The sequence below is a fragment of the Lutra lutra genome, chromosome 1, assembly GCF_902655055.1.
Source record: "Lutra lutra chromosome 1, mLutLut1.2, whole genome shotgun sequence".
In the NCBI taxonomy this organism is placed as follows: Eukaryota; Metazoa; Chordata; class Mammalia; order Carnivora; family Mustelidae; genus Lutra; species Lutra lutra.
The window spans coordinates 191742102-191764132 of record NC_062278.1 but is presented as its reverse complement, the minus strand read 5'-3'; the positions used below and the strand labels follow the sequence as shown (position 1 = coordinate 191764132).

The following is a 22031-nucleotide window of genomic DNA, read 5'->3' as shown; positions in this document are numbered from 1 at the left end:
TTAGCCCAGTGAGACATGTCAGACTCCTAATTGCAGAACTGTAAGAATGATTTCTGCTGTCTTAAGGCACTACCAAGTTTGTGGTAATTTGTTACAGGTAATTATGGAAGAACATATTAATTAGCACATTTGACACGATTGAGCTACTCGGGGTGACGATGTGCTAAAACTGAAATCAAGTGACATTACTGTTTTTCTCAAAGTCTTTTTTTTTTTTTTAACATAATGCATTATTTGTTTCAGGGGTACAGGTCTCAAAGTCTTCTAACAGTTTTTCATCTCACACTAAGCGAAAGCCATGTTCATAGGCCGGCCTTCAGGCCCACATGACAGGTAAATCCCCTGGTATCTACCTGGTTCGTATTCTACAACTCTTGTGCTAACTCCCTCTGCTCCAGCCAAACGAGCCTTTATGTTCCTTAAACAGAGCAAGCAGGTCTGGCCTCAGGGCCTTTTCCCTTACTATATTCTGTCCAAACTGCACTTTCCCTAGATATCTGCATGTTCCATTTGCTCGCTTTCTCAGGACTCTGATACAATGTCCCTGTAGGAGAGAGGTCTTCCCAGGACACCCTTACACAAAAATAGCAAGTCTGCCACTGCTGCGTGCACTTCCAAGCTCAGGAAATGTCATATATTATTTATTTATTTTCTGCCTCCTCCCTCCTACCCCAAAAACAAGCCTCATGAAATTGGGGACTTTCATCTGTTTGTTCCCTGCTGTTTCCCCAGTAATAAGAACAGTGTCTGACGACAGTGGGCATGTGATACATATTTGTGGAATGAATAAGTGAATAAATGAGTGAATAAGATGATTCTTTTTTTGATAATTGAAGGAGATTGGTTAGGTCCTACTGACCTATTCATCAGGACTTTGTTTTATTTTTTTTTTTAAGATTTATTTATTTATTTATTTGACAGAGAGAGATCACAAGCAGGCAGAGAGGCAGTCAGAGAGAGAGGAGGAAGCAGGCTCCCTGCTGAGCAGAGAGCCCGATGCGGGGCTCGATCCCAGGACCCTGAGATCATGACCTGAGCCGAAGGCAGCGGCTTAACCCACTGAGCCACCCAGGCGCCCCTCATCAGGACTTTATTATTTTGTGACACTATATGCATTTGAAAACTTGCAACTAAATAGATGTCATTTCATCAGTTCAGATTTTCTATTCAATTCTGCAGTTTGAGCTGAGTCACCAATGGCTTCTGCATTCGGTGATGCCTCATTATAATCACATTAAAGAATGAATTGATTCTAAACTTTCTTTAATGCATATTGTATGCTGAGAAACTTAGGAATACTAAGCTTTTCACTAACAGTATTTTCTGAAACACAGACCAATACCTTGAACATAGAATAATCTCTAGAAAAGAAGAGAATAATTTTCAGAACATAAATCAACCCATCCACCTAGTTGTTATTTAAATGAGTAGAGCTGGCATTTTATTATGCATTTCCAATCAGAATAGTTCCATAATAAACTCTCCACTTTCTGCAATTAAATCAATAAATCAAAATAGAAAGGATTAAATTGATGGTAGTCCCATGTTGGGTCATAGGGAGTAATTGTGAAAAAATACTTCAAGCTATGTTATAATGCTGGCATATGACTTCATCAAATGATGGAAATTGGGAGGCTACATCTTTTTACTCAAGGACAAGAAGATATTTGAAAAAAAACTTGTTGAACTTTTTTAATGAGAGTGTAAAATAAAGGGTCAAGTGCAGGGTAGAAGACATCTGGTGAAAATGAAATTTGTTCTACTTAAATGGAGGAAGCCACCACTCAGCCCATATGGGATGTGGACTGAGTTGTCAGATGTTCTTATTTTTTGTGAGTATCCTAAAATGAATATTTTTATGTAAAATCTGATATTCAAAATATCTTGTAAGCCAAGTGCAATTGAGAGTCTCTAGTTCATGATCCTAGGTTTAAGACCAAAATCTTCCCCCAAAGACAAAAAAATAAAAAATAAAAATAGAACAAATTAAACTGAAAAAAAAAATATATTTCTTAGACGTTTTCTTTAAGGTAATCTCTACATCCAACATGAGGCTCAAACTTACAACCCCAAGATCAGGAGTTGCATGCTTTACCAACTGACCCAACCAGGTGCCCCTCTAGTAACAACATTTTTAAAAGATTTTTTAAAAGAAGTTAAAATTAATTTTAATATTATATCTTTTTTAACTCAATGCATTCAAAGTATTATCATTTTAACATGTAATCAACATTTTAAAATGTTAACAAGATAGTTTATACTAAATCTATGAAATCTTTAAAATCTAGTGTTTTACACTTATGGCATATCTCAATTCAGACTAGCCATATTCAAGTGGGTAATATCCATAAGTGGTTGGTGGTTGCCATGTTGGACAGTACAGCTATAGAAATGTTATTGTTTTTGAAAATATTATTACTTATTTTTATTAAAAATATCAAATTGAATGATTCCTAACTAAGAAATTAGAGATTGTCTCAGAGAGTTTTTTTCAGTTTCAAAATACCCATCGTTTATTCTTAGAATATTAAGCATATTTACATGACTTTTTTTGGACAATAATGACAGTTTAGCTTTTACTCAGTGCTCAAAGTGACTGATTCTAAAACAAATGGTTAAGTTCACCAGTTGAGTTATTTTATTAAATCCATCCATGCAATAATCAGAAAAAAACACTTAATGTCTTAGTATTACACATTCAATATTTGGGTAACTGATTTTTAAATTTTGGGGTTTGATTTTTAAATTATAAATGTAAGCCATACTCACTATTTTCTGAAAATCAGACAATATGAAATAAAGTAACAAATTTTTAATCTCCTCATCCCTATCTCTGCTACTCTACCACCACTTCCTCTCTCAATCTCCAAAAATAACCACTGTCAAATCTTTGGTACATATTCTTCCAGAACTTTCTATACCTCTTTGCATGTGAATATGGAGAAAGTTTTTTAAGGACTGGTCTGAGTTCACATTTTTAGGACGTCCTGTATCCACTCCACAGTCTACCCTAGATGACATTTTTACTTACACATCAGAACACATAGATCTGCCCTTCTTCCTTAATGGCTCCAATGTCTGTATGAGGTCCATCAATCTTCTATTGATGAACATGTAGGTTGCCACTAGTTTTTGCTACTACAAATAAACCTACATTATTGTGTGGGCATTTCAATAAAGTAGGTTCCCAGAGGTAGACTGCTGGTTCTGACATGGCAATTTCAAACGCTGGTGAATATTGCCAAATCACCCTCCAGAGACCTTACACTGATTTATACTCATATTAACTGCATCTGAGAAGACATTTTTTTTAAAGATTTTTTATTTATTTACAGAGAGAGAGGGAGAGAGAACAAGCACAGGCAGACAGAATGGCAGGCAGAGGCAGAGGGAGAAGCAGGCTCCCCGCCGAGCAAGGAGCCCGATGTGGGACTCGATCCCAGGACGCTGGGATCATGACCTGAGCGGAAGGCAGCTGCTTAACCAACTGAGCCACCCAGGCGTCCCCTGAGAAGACATTTTAATTAAAATGTAGTCTTTCCAATGTGGCACAGCCCAGAGCATTTGGCAGGTTCTAAGACCCATCCTGAGAAGTTAGGAAGGAGAGTAAAAGCAAACCAAATGATTATTTCAAAGTTATATGATAAGAGATTCCAGACTGGGACAGCAGCCAACACAAAAAGCAAATGAAAAAAGGGGACTGTATACTTGAGTCTGTTGCCTCTTCAGAGACACTTTGGTCCAGCCTCTGTTTTCTCTGACTTCTAGGGAGTAGAACAGTCTGGATAAGCACTCTTCTCTGTGGAAACACTTGTCTCTAGGCACCCTGAGGACACTTCCTCATGACATAATTCTTGCTAACCCATCAGGAAAGTGACACCTTCTTTCAAAAAGATTCTCCAATAAGGAGATTTGCTTGAACAAGGACAAAATGTCCCCATTTCATCTTCCCCTCCATGCAAAGGCCTCTCAAACCCTGGTAAATCTGAGGTGCCCAGAATTCGTGGAAACTCTTCAAAAAATGGTCAGCTTGCTACAGTCATTCATTTTCAAAAAGATTCAGTTTAAAAATGACTTCGGGTCACCAAGGTATATTGTCTTGCCCTGTTCTATGAGTTTATCCCTCAAATACTTAGAATAAGACCCAGAATCTCTGCTTATCAAGTTTACAGAGGGCTTACAAGTTGCTTACAAATTCAAAAACACTAATAATTGGCCAAAAGCCAACAGAACACAAGTCAATACATTTATTTTTTTAATTTCTTTTCAGTGTTCCAGAATTGTTTAAGGCACCACACCCAGGGCTCCATGCAAAATGTGCCCTCCATAATACCCACCACCAGGCTCACCCATCCCCCCGCCCCTGTCCCCTCCAAAACTCTCAGTTTGTTTCTCAGAGTCCACAGTCTCTCATGGTTTGTCTCCCCCTCTGATTTCCCCCAACTCACTTCTCCTCTCCATCTCCCAATGTCCTCTGTGTTATTCCTTATGCTCCACAAGTAAGTGAAACCATATGATACTTGATTCTCTCTGCTTGACTTGTTTCACTCAGCATAATCTCCTCCAGTCCTATCTATGTTGGTACAAAAGTTAGTATTCATTCTTTCTGATGGAGGCATAATACTCCATTGTATATATGGACCATATCTTCTTTCTCCATTCATCTGTTGAAGGGCATCTTGTTCTTTCCACAGTTTGGCAACGTGGCCATGGCTGCTATGAACATTGGGGTACAGGTGGTCCCTCTTTTCACTACATCTGTATCTTTGGGGTAGATACCCAATAGTGCAATTGCAGGGTCATAGGGAAGCTCTATTATTAATTTCTTAAGGAATCTCCACACTGTTTTCCAAAGTGGCTGTACCAATTCGCATTCCCACCAACAGTGTAAGAGGGTTCCCCTTTCTCCACATCCTCTCCAACACTTGTTGTTTACTGTCTTGTTAATTTCGGCCATTCTAACTGGTGTAAGGTGGCATCTCAATGTGGTTTTGATTTGAAATTCCCTGATTGCTAATGATGATGAACATTTTTTCATGTGCCTGTTAGCCATTTGTATGTCTTCTTTAGAGAAGTGTCTGTTCATGTCTTCTGCCCATTTTTTGACATGATTATCTGTTTTGTGTGTGTTGAGTTTGAGGAGTTCTTTACAGATCTTGGATATCAGCCCTTTTTCTGTACTGTCATTTGCAAATATCTTTTCCCATTCTGCGGGTTGTCTCTTTGTTTTGTTGACTGTTTCCTTGCTGTGTAGAAGCTTTTGATCTTGATGAAGGCGCAAAAGTTCATTTTTGCTTTTTTTCCTTTGCCTTTGGAGACATATTTTGAAAGAAGTTGCTGTGGCTGATGTTACTGCCTATGTTCTCCTCTAGGATTTTGACAGATTCCTGCTTCAGGTTGAGGTCTTTTATCCATCTATCCTGCCTAGAGCAATCTATACTTTCAATGCCATCCCTATCAAAATTCCACCAGCATTTTTCAAAGAGCTAGAACAAATAATCCTAAAATTTGTATGAAACCAGAAGAGACCCCAAATTGCTAAGGAAATGTTGAAAAAGAAAAACAAAACTGGGGGCATCACGTTGCCTGATTTCAAGCTTTACTACAAAGCTGTGATCACCAAGACAGCATGGTACTGGCACAAAAACAGACACATAGACCAGGGGAACAGAGTAGAGAGCCCAGATTTGGGCCCTCAACTCTGTGGTCAAATAATCTTCAACAAAGCAGGAAAAAATATACATTGGAAAAAAGACAGTCTTTTCAATAAATGGTGCTGGGAAAATTGGACAGCTAAGTGTAGAAGAATGAAACTCGACCATTCTCTTACACCACACACAAAGATAAACTCGAAATGCATAAAAGTCAATACATTTAAATTACAGTTGGGGGTGGAATCAGCTTTAGGGCCACTGATGGGAAGGACCTGGCTGACTGAATGGAGAGATGACATTAAAAAATCTCCCAGGACAGCAAATAGGTGATCCACAGGCTCAATTAGACCTGCAGATCACATTGCTAAATGCACGAGGACTCTTAGAAATTTGAAGTTTAGGAGCATTTGAACGGCCCAGCACCCTACAGTTTGCCACAGCTCCCACCCCTTCCTGCTGCATCTCACGGTGTCTCACATTCCCCTGCCTGGTGCCTGCCCGCATTCATGTTGGCAGTCTCGGACTTAGTGGTTTCAGTCCATTGCTACCTCAAGAGGAGTGGACTGTTGTTATGGTTCCCTAAATAAGATTATGCAATCTCAGGCATGTTCAATAGAAGGATAATGTTGGGAACAATAAAGACGGTGTTTCGACTAGATTTTGCCCTGCTCCGTCTTTTCGGCTTTTCAGAGGATCATTTACAAATGTCCAGGGAATGACCATATGGATATGATTCCAAGCCATACCCCAGGCAGGACAGTTGAAAAGAAGGTGTATCAGGGACTCTTGCATTGGTGCCTTTCTCTCTAGCTTCCAGTAACCCCTAAGCCATTAAACCACTGCAGTCTCACACTTGAACCATTGCCACAGCCTGACTGCCCAGGCTCTATGTCCTGCTCTCTCCTCACCCATCCTCAGACTCCGCTCATTTCAGCATTGTATCCCCCAGCTCTTTCCTGAATCTATACCATTCTATCTCAGTTGGCTCCTACGCGCCACCATCTCCAGCCTGGACCACTTGCCTGCCCAATGGCTTCTTGACAACCATACTTTTTCCTCTCCAGTGCATTTCCCAAGCCAACAGAACACTCTCTTTAAAACACAAGCATAGGGATGCCTGGGTGGCTCAGATGGTTAAGCGTCTTCCTTCGGCTCAGGTCATGATCCCAGGATCCCTGGATCGATCCCAGGTAGTCAGGCTTCCAGCTCAGTGGGGAGCCTGCTTCTCCCTCTCCCTCTGCCACTCCTCCTTCTTATGCTCTCTGTCTCTCTCTTTCTCTCAGATGAATAAATAAAATCTTGAAAATAAATAAATAAATAAATAAAACACAAACATAATGTTGCCTTCCCTTGTCACCTGTGCTCCCACCACATTGGTCTCCTTTCTGGCCTCAAACATGTCCCGTTTCCCACCCATCTGAGAAAACTGCCTGGGAGTTTTCCACCTTTGGACTACTTTTCCTCCCAGAATTTACCCTAGTTTGCCTCCTTTTCAACGTGAAATGTCTCACCTCAATGTCACCTCTTTGAGACACCTTCTTGATGGCTGTGGCAGAAACTCCCACTTATGCTCTCGCTTTCTGTCGTCTTTTCCTAGAGTTTTCACAGCATTCTTTTTCAGTGCTTTATCTGTTTGTTAACAGGTTTGGTGTCTCTCTCCTCTACCGGGATGTCATTCCTGGGAAGAGATCCTAGTTGTTTTGTTCAAGGCCAAATCCCCTTTGCACAGAATACATATGTAATGACTAGCTACTTAAAAGCCCTTATCAAAGTCATAGAGACAGAAAGGCAGAATGGTGGTTTCCTGAGGCTGGAGGCAGGGGGAGGAAAGGCCGGAAGGCAAGAATAGGGAGTTACTGTTGAATGGATTCAGAGTTTCTGTGTTGCAAGATGAAGAAGTTCGGTGGCAATTTTGCATAGCAATGTGACTATGCATAACACCACTGAGCTGTCCCCCTAAAACCGGTTAAGATGGTGAATTTTATATTATGTATATTTTCCCACGACTCAATTATGTTCAAATGCTTTTTAAAAAACGCTTAACACTTCTCCATTGCTCTATAGATCAAGACCAAAATTTTTACTTTGTTCTGTAGAATCCAGCAGGTTTGGCCCTGCCTAGCTTTGCTGCAACCACTATACCTCAGGTATTTTCAAAGACACCAGACTTCCTCCTCCTCAGGGCTTTGGTGTCTGCTGATTCATCTACCTGGGACAGTCAGATCTTCACACGACTGTTTCCTCGTTTAGTTCTAAGGCTCAGTGACTCGTCAGCAGGCCCGCCTTCCTCGACTCCTCTTCTGATGTGAAAACTCTCACACCTACATCCTTTTCTGTACTTTTCTGTCGTCCTCATAGCCCTTACCACTAGCTGAAGTTAGTTGATTTGGTTTCTTATCTGTTGCTACCCTCACCCACGGCCTTGTAAATTCTATCAGTTCAGAGACTCTGGGTGTGTTGTTTCCCAGCATCCCAGGCATCTAGAATAACGCTGGCACCCGTAGGCATTCAAGTAATTGTCAGAGAATGAATAAAGCATTTCTCGGGAGGCAGTGGTGACTCTCCCTGTTTTACAGATGAGAAAATGGAGGTCCAGAGAGATTTTGTCCTCTGCCCAAGGACCCACATCCTATAAGGGGCAGAGCTAGAATTTAAAAACAGATTTGGCTCAAATTGCTTCTCTGTCTGTGTCCTAGCTTTTCTTCTCTATTCTACTCACTAGCTCTGTCAGCTGCTCCAGGATGCCTTGGAGAAACTGTGCCATTTGTGACAGAAGCCAAACCAGCAAATGATTCTGCCTGTTACACACATGCACACACCTGCACCCTCATGGACATGTACACACACCAGACATACGGACACAAATAAAAATCCACTCTCTTTTCCTAATATGGAATTAATTGCATTCATCCAGATATTTGACAAAATACAACAGAATTAAGACAACTATTCCAGTGAAAATAAATGGCTCATGGTTAAAGAAAATGCTCATTCATTTGTTCTTTCAAGCACCTGTTATTTATTGCCCTCTGGGAATGCCAACAGCTGAGAAAAACAGACCAGGTAGAACCGCAAGCCCTTTTGGCTAACACACATCAGGTATGCTGCGTTTTATTGCTTCTCGAAAGACCACCTATACCCACTCTCCAATGACTTGGGTATTAGTAACCCGAGTTCACAGATGGGAAAACAAGCACAGATAGGGTAAGTGAATTGAAAGTGGGGCTAGAACAAGAACTGTCTTAATCCCTCCAAGTAACACACTTCATTCTTGACTATTTTAAGCTCTTTCTTACATTATTTCAGGTGTGGTCTGTGGACCAGCTTCATCAGCATCACCTGGGAATTTATTAGAAATGCAAATTCTTGGATCCCATGCCAGACTTCCTATATTAAAATCAGCATTTTAATAAAACCCTCAGGTAGTTCGTGTGCACATGAAAGTTTGAGAAGTATGCTTCAGATTACTGATGAGGACAAACCCAAAAGCGGGGTAATCCTTGCATCTCTCTCCCACACTTTTCTAGAATTTTCTTTTCTCAGTATCCAGTTCCTTCCGGCTAAAAAACTCAAAAACGCCATTGAGCATGATGGGACTAAATCCTAGTGTCTGCTGCCACCTTGCGGTGAGAAGAATTTGCAGGCAGAATTTCCTCTTTGGGAAATGGGGTAAGTTAGAAGGATGGACCAGGCACTCAACTTTTTCGGCCTTGAGAGACCAGTACAAAATTCTGTTATATAATAAAATAGCCTTGGGGTGTACTATGAGATACCCAAATAACAACTGGCTTTTTTAATGTGTGTCCCACCCCAGGCCGAGAGAATATTCATAGTTCTAGCTGAGATATCTAACAGAAGCTGGGATCACTGGGATTCCTACCAAGCCTTTCCTCTTTGGGATTCAAACACACACATCCGAATGTCATAATCAGGTGGTGTGTGATTATTTTATTACCAACCCAAGTGATAGTGGTTAGAAAATCAGGTCACCTTTTCTGCATTTGCCTTGCCCAGGAATCTAGAGCACGTGTTCCACAAAGCAAACTGGAATTTACCACCACTCTGTTAAATGCATCATTCCCAAACTCTCTGAGGTTGGTAAACAGGGCCAGTCCCACAAGTGATGTCTCTCACACCTAGAAGGGAATAAGAAAGCGATTCCAAAAATGTCCTACATACTTTCCCCAAAACAGCCCAGAGGTTAAAAGGGCCTCTGGTACCTGATGATTTTGTTTTGTCGTTTGGGAGCTCAAGAGCTGGAGAAATCCCAAAGAGCTGCTACAGGTGTAGCTACAGGACTTCACAGCAATGGACCACCCTCAGCAGTATCTTCCCGAGTCTTTTAAGGGTGCCTGTGGAAGAGTCGGCCAGTACCGAAGACTCCAGCAACCCAGGAAGAAAAACGGCCCGTTCAAAAGGAGGGGAATTGAAAGGTAGGACAATGGGATTCATTTTCTTTTCTGTTGAGCGAGATTCTTGGGCTTTTTGCATTAAGCGATAGTCACTGTGATGATTAGAAAAGTTAGCATCTGGGCGCCTGGGTGGCTCAGTGGGTTAAAGCCTCTGCCTTCAACTCAGGTCATGATCTCAGAGTCCTGGGATCGAGCCCCGCGTCGGGCTCTCTGCTCAGCGGGGAGCCTGCTTCCTCCTCTCTCTCTGCCTGCCTCTCTGCCTGCTTGTGATCTCTGTCAAATAAATAAATAAAATTTAAAAAAAAAAAAAAGAAAGTTGTAGTTAACTTAGACACTATGATGACTAAATGAATAGCACCCCTGGTGTGTGTGTGTGTGTGTGTGTGTGTGTGTGTGTGTGTGTGTGTGTGTGTGTGTAACTGGCAGATGGTCTATGTTCAGTCCCAAAAGGGAGGGCTGGCTAGCTAACCGGCTCTCCCCTTTCTTTCGACCTCCTGTTTGAGCTCCCTTCTTGCCTTTTACTTTTTTCCTTCACTTCTCTGATCCACATATTAATAAAAGCTATTATTTTTTAGGTTTCAAGCCCATGAATTATTTCTTTTTATGCTCACATTTCTAAAAACAGTATACCCATTTTCAAATGAGAAAACCTAAGCTTATAAGAGATTGAATAACATGCCCAGGATGACATAGTTAGGAAGTCTGGTGCTGGTTTGAACAAGACCATTTAACTCCAATGACTGAGGTCTTCTGAATTACCTCCCAAGTGTAATTACAGAGAAGTTGAAGGATTTAGCTCTAGTTTAGAACAGTATTTCTTGGAGAATGGTCTATGTGCTACTGGTAGTACTTGAGATATTTTAGGTAGCATATGAAGAACATCTTTTAATAGTTATGAGTTTATTTTAATCCATATTACAAATCTGTTACATGTACTGCAAACATAATATAACATAATATAAAACCTGGGATTTCATCCAGAGAAGTGGAGATGCATCTTCCTACAAAAACCTGTACACAAATGTTTATGGGTGTGTTCCTATTAGGTCCAAACTAGAAACAATCCAAATGTCTTTCAATTTCAATGAGTGAATGATTAGACAATGTGGTAATCCATATCATGGAATATTACTCAACAACAAAAAGGAAAAATTGATACATACAACAATCTGGATTAATTTCCAGAGATTCACGCTGCATGAAAAAAAAATAAATCCCAAAAAGTTATATACCGTATGATTCCATTTAGATAAAATTTTGAAAGGACAAAATTATACAAATGGAGGCCAGCTTAAGGAGGTGGTGGGGGGGTGGGTGCAGCCATAACTCATGAAGAGCCTGGAGGTGATGGAAATGTTCTGTATCTTAAAAGTATCAATACTGGGGCACCTGGGTGGCTCAGTGGGTTAAAACCTCTGTCTTTGGCTCAGGTCATGATCCCAGGGTCCTGGGATGGAGCCACATATTGAGCCCCATATCGGGCTCTCTGCTCAGCAGGGAGCCTGCTTCCCTTCCTCTCTCTCTGCCTGCCTCTCTGCCTACTTGTGATCTCTGTCTGTCAAATAAATAAATAAAATCTTAAAAAAAAAAGTATCAATACTGTGATAATTACACTTTTGCAAGAGTTTACCATTGGAAGAAACTGGGCAAATCTCCCTGTATTATTTCTTTTTTTTTTTTTTTTTTAAAGATTTTATTTATTTATTTGTCAGAGAGAGAGAGGGAGAGAGAGCAAGCACGGGCAGACAGAATGGCAGGCAGAGGCAGAGGGAGAAGCAGGCTCCCCGATGAGCAAGGAGCCCGATGTGGGACTCGATCCCAGGACGCTGGGATCATGACCTGAGCCGAAGGCAGCCGCTTAACCAACTGAGCCACCCAGGCGTCCCAATTATTTCTTACAACTGTCTCTGAAACTACAATTACTTCAAAATAAGAGGTTTAATTTTTTTAAATCTCTTGGATTTTTTAAATATATATTTTTGTTTTGGATGACATTAAAAATAAAAGCTCATTGAGGAAGAATATTAGCTAAATAATGGTGTGAGGCTGTATGTTTATTTTAGAATAGTGAGTAACACAGACATTGGGATCAGATCACCTGCACTAAGTTATTTAATCTTTCAAAGCTTTATTTTTTTTAAGATTTTATTTATTTATTTGACAGAGAAGACACAGTGAGAGAGGGAACACAAGCCGGGGGAGTGGGAGAGGGAGAAGCAGGTTTCCTGCTGAGCGGGGAGCCTGATGCCGGCTCCACCTCAGGACCCCTGGCATCATGACCTGAGCTGAAGACAGATGCTTAAGGAATGACTAAGCCACCCAGGCACTTCTCTTTCAAAAGCTTTAATCTCTTCATTTGTAAAACAGAGATGACAGGATGCGGGGTAAACTACATAAAACACGTAAAAAACTTAGAATAGCGTTTAGTGCATAGAACATTATTAAGAAACATGTTTGTATTTTATTTTATTTTATTTTATTTTATTTTATTTTATTTTATTTTATTTTATTTTATTTTTTTAAAGATTTTATTTATTTATTTGACAGAGAGAGATCACAAGTAGGCAGAGCAGCAGGCAGAGAGAGAGGGAAGCAGGCTCCCCGCAGAGCAGAGAGCCCGATGCGGGGCTTGATCCCAGGACCCTGAGATCATGACCTGAGCCGAAGGCAGAGGCTTTAACCCACTAAGCCACCCAGGCACCCCTGTATTTTATTTTAGATTGTTTGTTTGTTTAGAGAGTGTGAATGGGAGGAAGGGCCAAAGGAGGGGGAGAGAGAGAATCTCAAGCAAATTCCCTGCTGAGTACAGAGCCTGTCACCGGGCTTGATCCCAAAACCCTGAGATCATGACCTGAGACAAAATCAAGAGTGGGACGCTCAACCAGCTGAGCTACCCAGATGCCCCCATTACCTGTTTATATTACTAAAATAGGCTGCCATGATGAAGATGGTGTATGACTCTTTGGAATCTTAGAAACAAGAGTTTATTCTACCTAAATGAGTGTTTTATATACATGCATCATTTACAGGGCCTTGGAGATTACAGACCTTATTCACTACCCTAGCCATCGCTCATCTTTCATCACTGTAGACTGAAATCCAGCAAAAACCAAATCCAGCAAAAACGACATCTAGCCATCATTGAAAGGAAGTTACCAATTTGCCAATATGTGTTCTAACAGTTAGGGACTTGGATTAAGATCTGCCTTCTATGCTTGGTCAGTTAACCTCTCTATGTTTCAGTTAACTCATTAATGCCATGAAAATGAGAGTATAGCCTACCTCTTACGGAGCTATGAGGATAGAATGAGGTAGTGGTCAGAGTGCACATAACCACAGTTGGATTACAAAACACAGAGGATTTGCTTTGGCTTTGTTTGTCTATGATTTGGTTCTTGGTGTTCAGTTTTATTGTTTGGAATTGGATCATTTGTTCACAATTTAAGTTTGGGTTTTGATGATTTAAATTGTTTGTTTTTGACTTTTCAATTTCCTTAACACGAATTCTTTTTTATTTTGTTCAGGTGGCATAGAGCCGTGTCCACCAACTTAGTAAAACAAAATGTATTGGTCCCCAAAGAGGAATCATCTGCTGATAGTGACATGGAATTTCATGAAAGCCAGCAAAACCAAAGAAAAAATGTGATGAGAAAAGTGAAGACGGTTTTGGGAAGGGTGCTGTCCTACAAATGGAGAAGCAAATGGGCAAGTGTTGGCAGAGGGGTCTCCACTAACCAAAAGGAATCCTTTCTTTCCAACACACAGAGCCTTCTTCCCAGAATTGTCAAGGAGCTTCCAGCCCCCAGGTTATTTGCAAAACAAAGAACAAGAAAGCTGTCGCAGAATGGTAATCAAAGGCAACTTATCCTTAAGTGTCAGGGCCAAAAGGAATAGTGAAGTTAGGACGACTTTCCTTACTACCCCAAAGTATGGCTTCTCCTGGGAGCTTGTCTGAAATTCAGAATCTCAGGCCCTTCCGGGGTCTACTGAGTCAGAATCTGCATTGTAGAAAGAGCCCCAGGTGACTTGCCTGTACAGACATTTTTTTTTTTTTAAGATTTTATTTATTTGTCAGAGAGAGAGAGGAGAGAGAGCGAGCACAGGCAGACAGAATGGCAGGCAGAGGCAGAGGGAGAAGCAGGTTCCCTGACGAGCAAGGAGCCCGATGTGGGACTCAATCCCAGGACGCTGGGATCATGACCTGAGCCGAAGGCAGCTGCTTAACCGACTGAGCCACCCAGGCGTCCCTGTACAGACATTTTTAATTTCTGAATTACATTGTCTTCAAGGTCCCTCCCAGTCCAATTCATGGTCTAACTGTTCTAAAGCCACTTTTTATTTAAACATGCATATATACAGGCATATATACTCATATAATATATGGCTATATGCATATACGTTAAAAAATTAAACTAAAGTGGGATTTTTCTTTTATTTTATTTCTGGGAAAAGTCGTAATACAGCCTGGAAAGTAATATAGCTACTTTCCAACAGTGGAGGGTGTGGGAAGAATTCTATGAATAAAATTTATGATTGGTAAGTCATAACAGACATTTGCTTTTATTTTTTTATTTTTTTAAAAGATTTTATTTATTTATTTGGCAGAGATCTCAAGTAGGCAGAGAGGTAGGCAGAGGCCGACAGGGAAGCACACTCCCTGCTGAGCAGAGAGCCCTATGCAGGGCTTGATCCCAGGACCCTGGGATCATGACCTGAGCCGAAGGCAGAGGCTTAACCCACTGAGACACACAGGCACCCCAGACATTTGCTTTTATTGTATCTACTTCCTGTGTACCTTGTGGAAGAATCAGCATTTGAACTGTTAACTTGAAGTCTTTTTTGCAAGGTAGTAATGCTGTTGGGGGGGGGGTGTCCTCTGAGTTATGACTAACAATACCACTAAAACTCACATTCTTCCCTGTAGCTTTTCTAAGTTAATAGACTTGATTTTTTTTTTTTTTAGATCAGTTTCAGGTTTCCTAGAAAAATTGAACACAAGATACGGAGATTAACTTCCCAGATACCCTCTCTCCTTACCCCACCCACATCCATTATTAACATCTTGCCCTAATATGGCAAACCCATCATGTTATGTCCTGTATCTACCATTACAGTGTCGTACAGGACAAATTCACTGCCCTAAATATCCTATGTAGCTTCTTAATGTCCTTTATAGGACAGCATCAGGAAACCAATATGGCCCTTCTAGTACCTGTAGGGAATCCACACGTGATCCCACATTTCACACAATGATGAGGCTGCATACCTAGTGAGTATTTTTTCCAGAAAACAAGCTCCCCCAAAACTGACGACTACCAGCTGTCTGATGACCCTTTCAACTGCCCCCGCCTTTTGGAAAAAGTAGTCACTAATGCTAGCATCCAAGCATCTAGCAATTAGCTGGTATAGATTCACCTGTCTATTTTCATTGACAATAACAAAAATGGCGTGTTTCTATACTGATGGCTGTATGTAGAGTTGAAGAGCCTAGCAGGAAACAGGATCAGTTCCTCCTCCTCCTTTGTGTGCATTGGCTTATTTTCTCCTCTTAGTTGGACTAACCAATCTCTACAACCAAGATTTCTTCAGGAAACCTGTCTTTCAGGACACAGATCTAACATTACGACACTCTCACCTATAGCCCAAAGATAGTGGCTCTTCCCCATAGACCCTTGCAACATTTTTAACAAATATTTGCCGAATACTTATGTGTTTGCCACACAATTAGGCATAGAGTAGCAGATAGAACAGACATGGTCCCTGCCCTCATGGAGCGACGTTCCAACATTAGGCAGATAACTACCCCCAAGAGGCCTGCTCCAAAAAGGGACAACTCAGTTGAGATTTGCAGGACAACTAGAGTCAGATGTGGGAAGAGTTTTCCAGGAGGAAGGGAGAGCATATTCACATCCCAGTGTTAAGAGAACACAGGGTATAATAAGGAAATGAAAGTAATTCAGCCAGAGAAAGGCTGGGGAATAAGGTGGTCAGGGTGTTGCAAGTGACATTAACAATTTTTAACTTTCTCCTAAGAATTTTTAACTTTTTGCTAAGAAAGCATCAAATACTTTCAAGCTGGGGATTTATATAATCTGATTTGCCTCTTTTTGAAAGATAGCTCAGGCTGCAGAGTGGAGACTGGAAGGGAGGAGGGCCATAGCTGAGGCAGGAAGAACAGCAAAATCCTCCTACCTTGATTCAGGCAAGGAAGGATAGTAGCTTAGTTAGTGGCGGCAGTGGGGGTGGGGAGGAAAGGGAGAAGCATCCATAGGTAGAAGTTGGAAGATCTGGGGAAGAGCTGGATAGCAGAGGTCAGGGGGAGGGAAGAGTCCCTGGGGTATTCACCTGCTCTGAGGGCAGACCCCCATTCACTGATTAGGAGCCACCACTTCTAGTGAAGTCCTTATCAATGGACAAGATGGCTGGAGGTGTGAGCACATCAGGAAGGCCCTAAAACACAGAGTGAATAGCAAACACCTCTTCCCCAATGTTCCTGTCAATCTTTTTGACAATAGGAAATAAAAGCCTCATTTACTGCCCTCTTTTTTTTAATGAAAAGGAGAAAAATCTCAAATTTAGTGCCATCCACAGGCAATGACATTTTGTTTTTACCATATTAATTTTAATGCCTATTTATGACACTGGTTTTTGATTTGTGCTGGTGTCTTAAAGTTACCTTCATAAAAGCATTTATTGTGTTAAGAACTGAACTGATATAAAGAAAAATATTTAGGGGGCCGGCGTTCACACGGCTCCTGGAAAATGAGAAAAACAATGAATGTGGTAATGTGATGACAGAGCCTTGAGCCACATCACTAGAGAATGAGGCACTTTAAACACTCCTTCAATCAGTAACAAGTACTCAAGTGATCATCTTACACAAGAGAGGGTTACTTTTTCTAATTCCACAATAGTTAAAGGAAAAAGTAACAAAGGGCAAAACTGAAGTCTGAAGGAGACATAAGCACCTTGCCAGAACGGGTTGGGGACCCCTGAGGTCATGACCACAAGAAAAGGCAAATGTTTCTAGGAAAAAGTATTAAGATTAGAAAAAGCAAAGTCATTTTTTAATCTTTAACCCGAAGGGAAAAAGCCACTGAGGCAGCATGGGATGCAGTCTTTTCGGAATACTGTCTAATAAGAAAGTTTATCGTTGTGGGGCGCCTGGGTGGCTCAGTCCATTAAGTGTCTGCCTTTGGCTCCCTCCTTCTCCCTCTCCCTTTGCTCTGCACAACCCCCCCGCCCAGGCCCCACTCTCGCTTGATCTCCCTCAAATAAATAAAATCTTAAAAAAAAAAAAAAGAAAAAAGAAAAAGTTTATCTCTGAGATGCTTACAGGTTTTTCCCCCCTCCCTTCTCTCCAAGCGACTATACAACTTGATGTTGTAGAAGCAGAGACAGAGGAGATAACCCGAGGAAACACACTGCTCAGGGCCAGGAGGACCACCAAGCGGTTATCGGTGACGTCCCTTCCTTCAGGACTGCAAAAGGTACAGTGCTAAAACAAACTCACTTCTAAAGGCTTGCATACAAGTTGATGTTTAGGGGTATGGTAAAGGCCAAGTTCATGAAGGTAAAAGCCTTCATACCTGCGGCTGCTTGTATCCTCCTATCCAAGGCCTGAAGACACAGCAAGCAGGGTTTCCAGGTCTGATTCCTCTACTTCTGAGCTCAAATGGTTCAGCTTCTCCTATCACTGGGGCAACAGTGGAGTTCTGAGCTTTATACTGACGTCTCAGCTATTCAGGTAACAAGTCAGTACATCAGCATCAGGTCAATGACACACACTGCATGGAGAGAAATTCACTGACCAGCACTGCTTGGTAGAACCTTGTGAAGTATATGCTAGCCAATATCCATTAACCACATGTGACTTTTTTTTTTTTTAAAGCTATTTTTGGGGCGTCTGGGTGGCTCAGTGGGTTAAAGCCTCTGCCTTCGGCTCTGGTCATGATCCCAGGATCCTGGGATCGAGCCCCGCATCGGCTCTCTGCTCCGTGGAGCGCCTGCTTCCTCCTCTCTCTCTCCTGCCTCTCTGCCTACTTGTGATCTCTCTCTGTCAAATAAATAAACAAAATGTTAAAAAAAAAACCTAATAAAAGCTATTTTTATTTGGGAGAGAGAGCACAAGTGGGAGGTGCAGTGGAAGAGGGAGAGAAAAATCTCAAGCAGACTCTGTGCTCCATGCTGGGCTCGACCTCATGACCCTGAGATCACGATCTGAGCTGAAACCCTGAGTCAGATGCTTAACTGACTATGACACCCAGGCACCCTAAATGTAACTTTTGAACCTGGAATGTGGCCAGTGCAATTAAAAAGTTGAATTTTTATTTCATTGTAATCGAAATTAAAAGATAGTCATGGGTACAGAAGTATCCAAGAGCGTCCAAACCAAGAGTGTCTTTATTTGTGCAAATGTAAACTTCAGCCTAAATTGCCCATTTTTTTTAATTGCCTGAATTATTATTTTTTGAATATGACAAACATTTACTTAGAGCTGACTTTGTTCCAATTTTAAGTACTTTGGAAATATCAACTCAGATAATAATTACAATAGTCCTATAAGGTAGGTAACAATAAGGGTGCCTGGCTGACTCAGTTGGAAGAGTCTGGGACTCTTGATCTCGGATTTATGAATTCGAGCCCCATATTGTGGGTAGAGATTATTTAAAAATAGAATTTTTTTTAAAAAAAGAAAAGAGGGGCACCTGGGTGGCTCAGTGGGTTAAGCCTCTGCCTTTGGCTCAGGTCATGATCCCAGGGTCCTTGGATCGAGCCCTGCATCCGGCTCTCTGCTCATTGGGGAGCCTCTCTGCCTACTTGTGATCTCTGTCAAATAAATAAATTAAACCTTTTTTAAAAAATTTAAAAAAAATAAAAAAGAAAAGAAAAAGGTTGGTAGCAATATTATCCTTATTTTAGGGATGGTACTGAGAGGTTCAATAATTTGCTTAGATAAGTGGCAGAAACAGGTTTCAAATCCAGGCAGATCTGGCTCTAGAGTCCTTACTCTTAATCTCTATGCTAAATACTAATCGTACTATCTAAAATGGTAGCCACTAAGTATATGTGGCTATTTAATTAAAATTCAAGTTCACTTCCTCAGTTGCACTAACTACATTTCAAGTTGCTCTATAATAACATGTGGCTTGTGGTTGTTATATTAGCCAATAAGGAAAATTTCTGTATTTGCAGAAAGTTCTATTGAACAGAGGGGCTCCAGAGTAGAGTCTCATTCTCAAAAGGCACCAATATTAGTTTTGAATTTTACCTTTTGTGTGACAGGTTCACATTTACTGTATTCCTACTACATACTGGGCAATTTCTAGATTTGGGAACTCTAAAGGTGATCCAATGGACATATTCCTGGCCTGTGAAATTTATGATTTAGTAAGGGGGATAGATATTAAACCACAGCTCTGCAGGGCATTGAGGTAAGGATAACCTTTTGAATAAATGGCACTGGGACAAGTAGGTGTTCATATGGGAAAAAAGAAATTCGATCCCCATCTCATGCCATACATAAAAGTTAATTCCTATTGGGTTATATATAGATCTATGTGGGAAAGGTAAAACCTTAAAATTTGTGGAGGATGATAGAAATGACTTCAGTGTAGAGAAGTAATTCTTAGGACACAAATATCATTGACCAAAAAAGAAAAAAAAAATGGACACATCTGGTTACAGTGGGATTACTGTTCAGCAAAAGACTTAAAAGTATGCAAAGGGTTTTATTTAGCTCTCAGAGTGATCTCAACAACATGTTTGCATTAATCGGTCACATTTAAAAATGAGACTATTTTTTAAAAATCTGGACTTTAAGCCCTCTTTTGAAAAATAGGATTTAGAAACACTAGGCCCACAATTCCTCATGATAAGAGCAGGAGACATGCAGAGGCTGGCCCCTTGGCAAGAGGCACATTGTCTCCAGTATACCACAAGCCACAACTGGTGCTGTTGTATACAACCTTCCTGCACCATCTAGGTGTTTGACTCTAGAACAGTGGTATTCAACAAACACAAAAATAACTTAGGAATTACCCCATGTGGTAACTGATCAGTAGGAAAAAGTACTGGGTTTTATGAGCAGGGAAAAAAGAGGGGTCCAACTATATATATAGATGGATTGGGGAGGGTCCTGCAAGTGACATGGGAGCCTGGGCAAGCTGGCAGAGCAGCGTGGTGGGTCAGCAGACTCATTTGTAAACTCAGACACAGGGTTAAGTCCCAGATATGGTCCCACGTCCCACTTTGTGTCGGTTTCACAACAGTCTCAATGCAAGTCACTAAGCACAAGGGGAAGGAAGAGTGAACCCAGTAAGTCTAATAGGGGCCTATTAGCCGGGAGTCGTGACCTAGGAATGATTTCCAATAGCAACACTATTAAGACAGGTTTCTAAGTACCTAAGCAGCAAGCCAGGGACGACAGGAGAAGTATCAGGCATGGGGCAAAAAGAACCCAGAGCCTTCTTTTTATGTTTGGAGATATGTCTGCCACGAAAATAAGGAAACCTGCAAAAAAGAGACCAAATTAACAACTAGATGCAGTGATAATGAGCTTTCTGGGACACTGGTCCTCCACAGCCCCGCACCCTCACTGTGCTCAGTGGCTGCAGAGGCAATTTCTTCTTTTTCCCCTTGTGAGTGACCAGCTTTTTTCCGGGCACTATATATTCTTTCAGAACCAGACAATCTCATTTCTCTGCACCCTGTAGATCTCTTCAAAGGGAGCTCTGGGCACAAAGGAGATACATGGGGCGTGGAGAATAATATGAATATGCTCTCCAACCCAACGTTGCTATGTGGCAAATGTTCAGTTTATAGGAGAATGTGCAAAGGGTGAGAATTCTTATTTAAGCACTGTCACAGAAATAACATCGGCACTTCTTAATCTGATGTGTTTTTGCATTCTTATGATAGGTTCCGTATTCATCAAAAAAGAGATCACACTTTCCAGCACTTAAAAAAAAGAAACATAGCATGGAAAACATCCTCCGAAAATCAGATTTGACAGTAGGAAAACTTCAGATGCAGGTAGTGGACAAAGGCTTTTACTTTGTGTTTCAGAAGCATCACAGAGGGGCAAATCAAATTTAACTGAATACACAGCCCTGCCTTCTGCTAGAAGGCAGGGCTGTGGGATGAAATTAATGATTAGCACAAAGAAGTAATGTTAGTAGGGGGCATCCTGAGAGTGGCTAAAGGATTGCTAGGGGCACCTAGGACGATGTTGTGTGCCTAATAAATATTAAGTGAATTCAATTAAAATGAAGGCATGCACAAAGGCTTCTTTTGAGAAGAACTTAGATCGTCTTTACCACTGGGTGGTAAATGCATCTTTTCGAGCTCTGTTTGCTAGGACTTGAATTAGAATAATACTTTGGGGGGCACCTGGGTGGCTCAGTGGGTTAAAGCCTCTGCCTTCAGCTCAGGTCATGGTCTCGGGGTCCTGGGATCGAGCCCCGCATCGGGCTCTCTGCTCAGCAGGGAGCCTGCTTCCTCCTCTCTCTGCCTGCCTCTCTGCCTACTTGTGATCTCTGTCTGTCAAATAAATAAATAAAATCTTTAAAAAAAAAAAAAGAATAATACTTTGGGATTTGCAGGATGTCCACTGGTTCCCTAAGTTGTCTCTCAGGGAAAACCACCGTCTCGTTGGTTTTGACAAAGATTTCTCACATACGGCTACATTTCTTTGCATCTGTCACAGGTGGATGACCTCATAGAGACAGTGACAGATAAATCCATGAAGTTATTGGCCCAAAGACATGCTGAGCTTCAACAGTGTGAATTTCTAGGGGACGAAATTCTTCAGTCTTCGAAGCAGTTCCAGAGGATGTCCAAGAGAACCATGAGGAAGTATAAACTGAAAAATGTATGTTTCCCATGTACTTGCTGCTGCTTCTGATTCTGTTCCTGACTGCGTTAAGAGTTATCTCTATAGGAATTCTTATCTTTTGGTACATAA

The 22031-nt window shown here is 41.2% G+C and overlaps 1 protein-coding gene across 11 annotated transcripts; it reads left to right on the top strand.

The window, feature by feature from the left end:
* Positions 1-242: 242 nt before the first annotated feature.
* Positions 243-21971, top strand: C1H3orf49 (chromosome 1 C3orf49 homolog). Of its 11 annotated transcripts, XM_047747504.1 has the most exons (8): positions 243-333; positions 9182-9323; positions 9469-9589; positions 9909-10087; positions 13591-13913; positions 17432-17556; positions 20987-21100; positions 21774-21971. In XM_047747504.1, the coding sequence occupies exons 4-8, from the start codon at positions 9963-9965 to the stop codon at positions 21969-21971; spliced, it is 885 nt and encodes a 294-aa protein (XP_047603460.1). In that variant the 5' UTR covers positions 243-333; positions 9182-9323; positions 9469-9589; positions 9909-9962. The 11 variants fall into 11 exon arrangements, with proteins under 11 accessions (XP_047603460.1, XP_047603477.1, XP_047603451.1 ...); XM_047747521.1 differs by lacking the exon at positions 9469-9589; XM_047747495.1 differs by lacking the exon at positions 9469-9589 and having other exon boundaries at positions 9903-10087.
* Positions 21972-22031: the final 60 nt, after the last annotated feature.

Coding starts and splice junctions, on each gene's coding strand:
- C1H3orf49 (XM_047747521.1), top strand. CDS start 9,963: ATGGACCACCCTCAGCAGTATCTTCCCGAGTCTTTTAAGGGTGCCTGT. Junction 13,914..17,431: donor AAGAAAGCTGTCGCAGAATG/GTAATCAAAGGC, acceptor CTTCTCTCCAAG/CGACTATACAACTTGATGTT. Junction 21,101..21,773: donor TAGGAAAACTTCAGATGCAG/GTAGTGGACAAA, acceptor CATCTGTCACAG/GTGGATGACCTCATAGAGAC.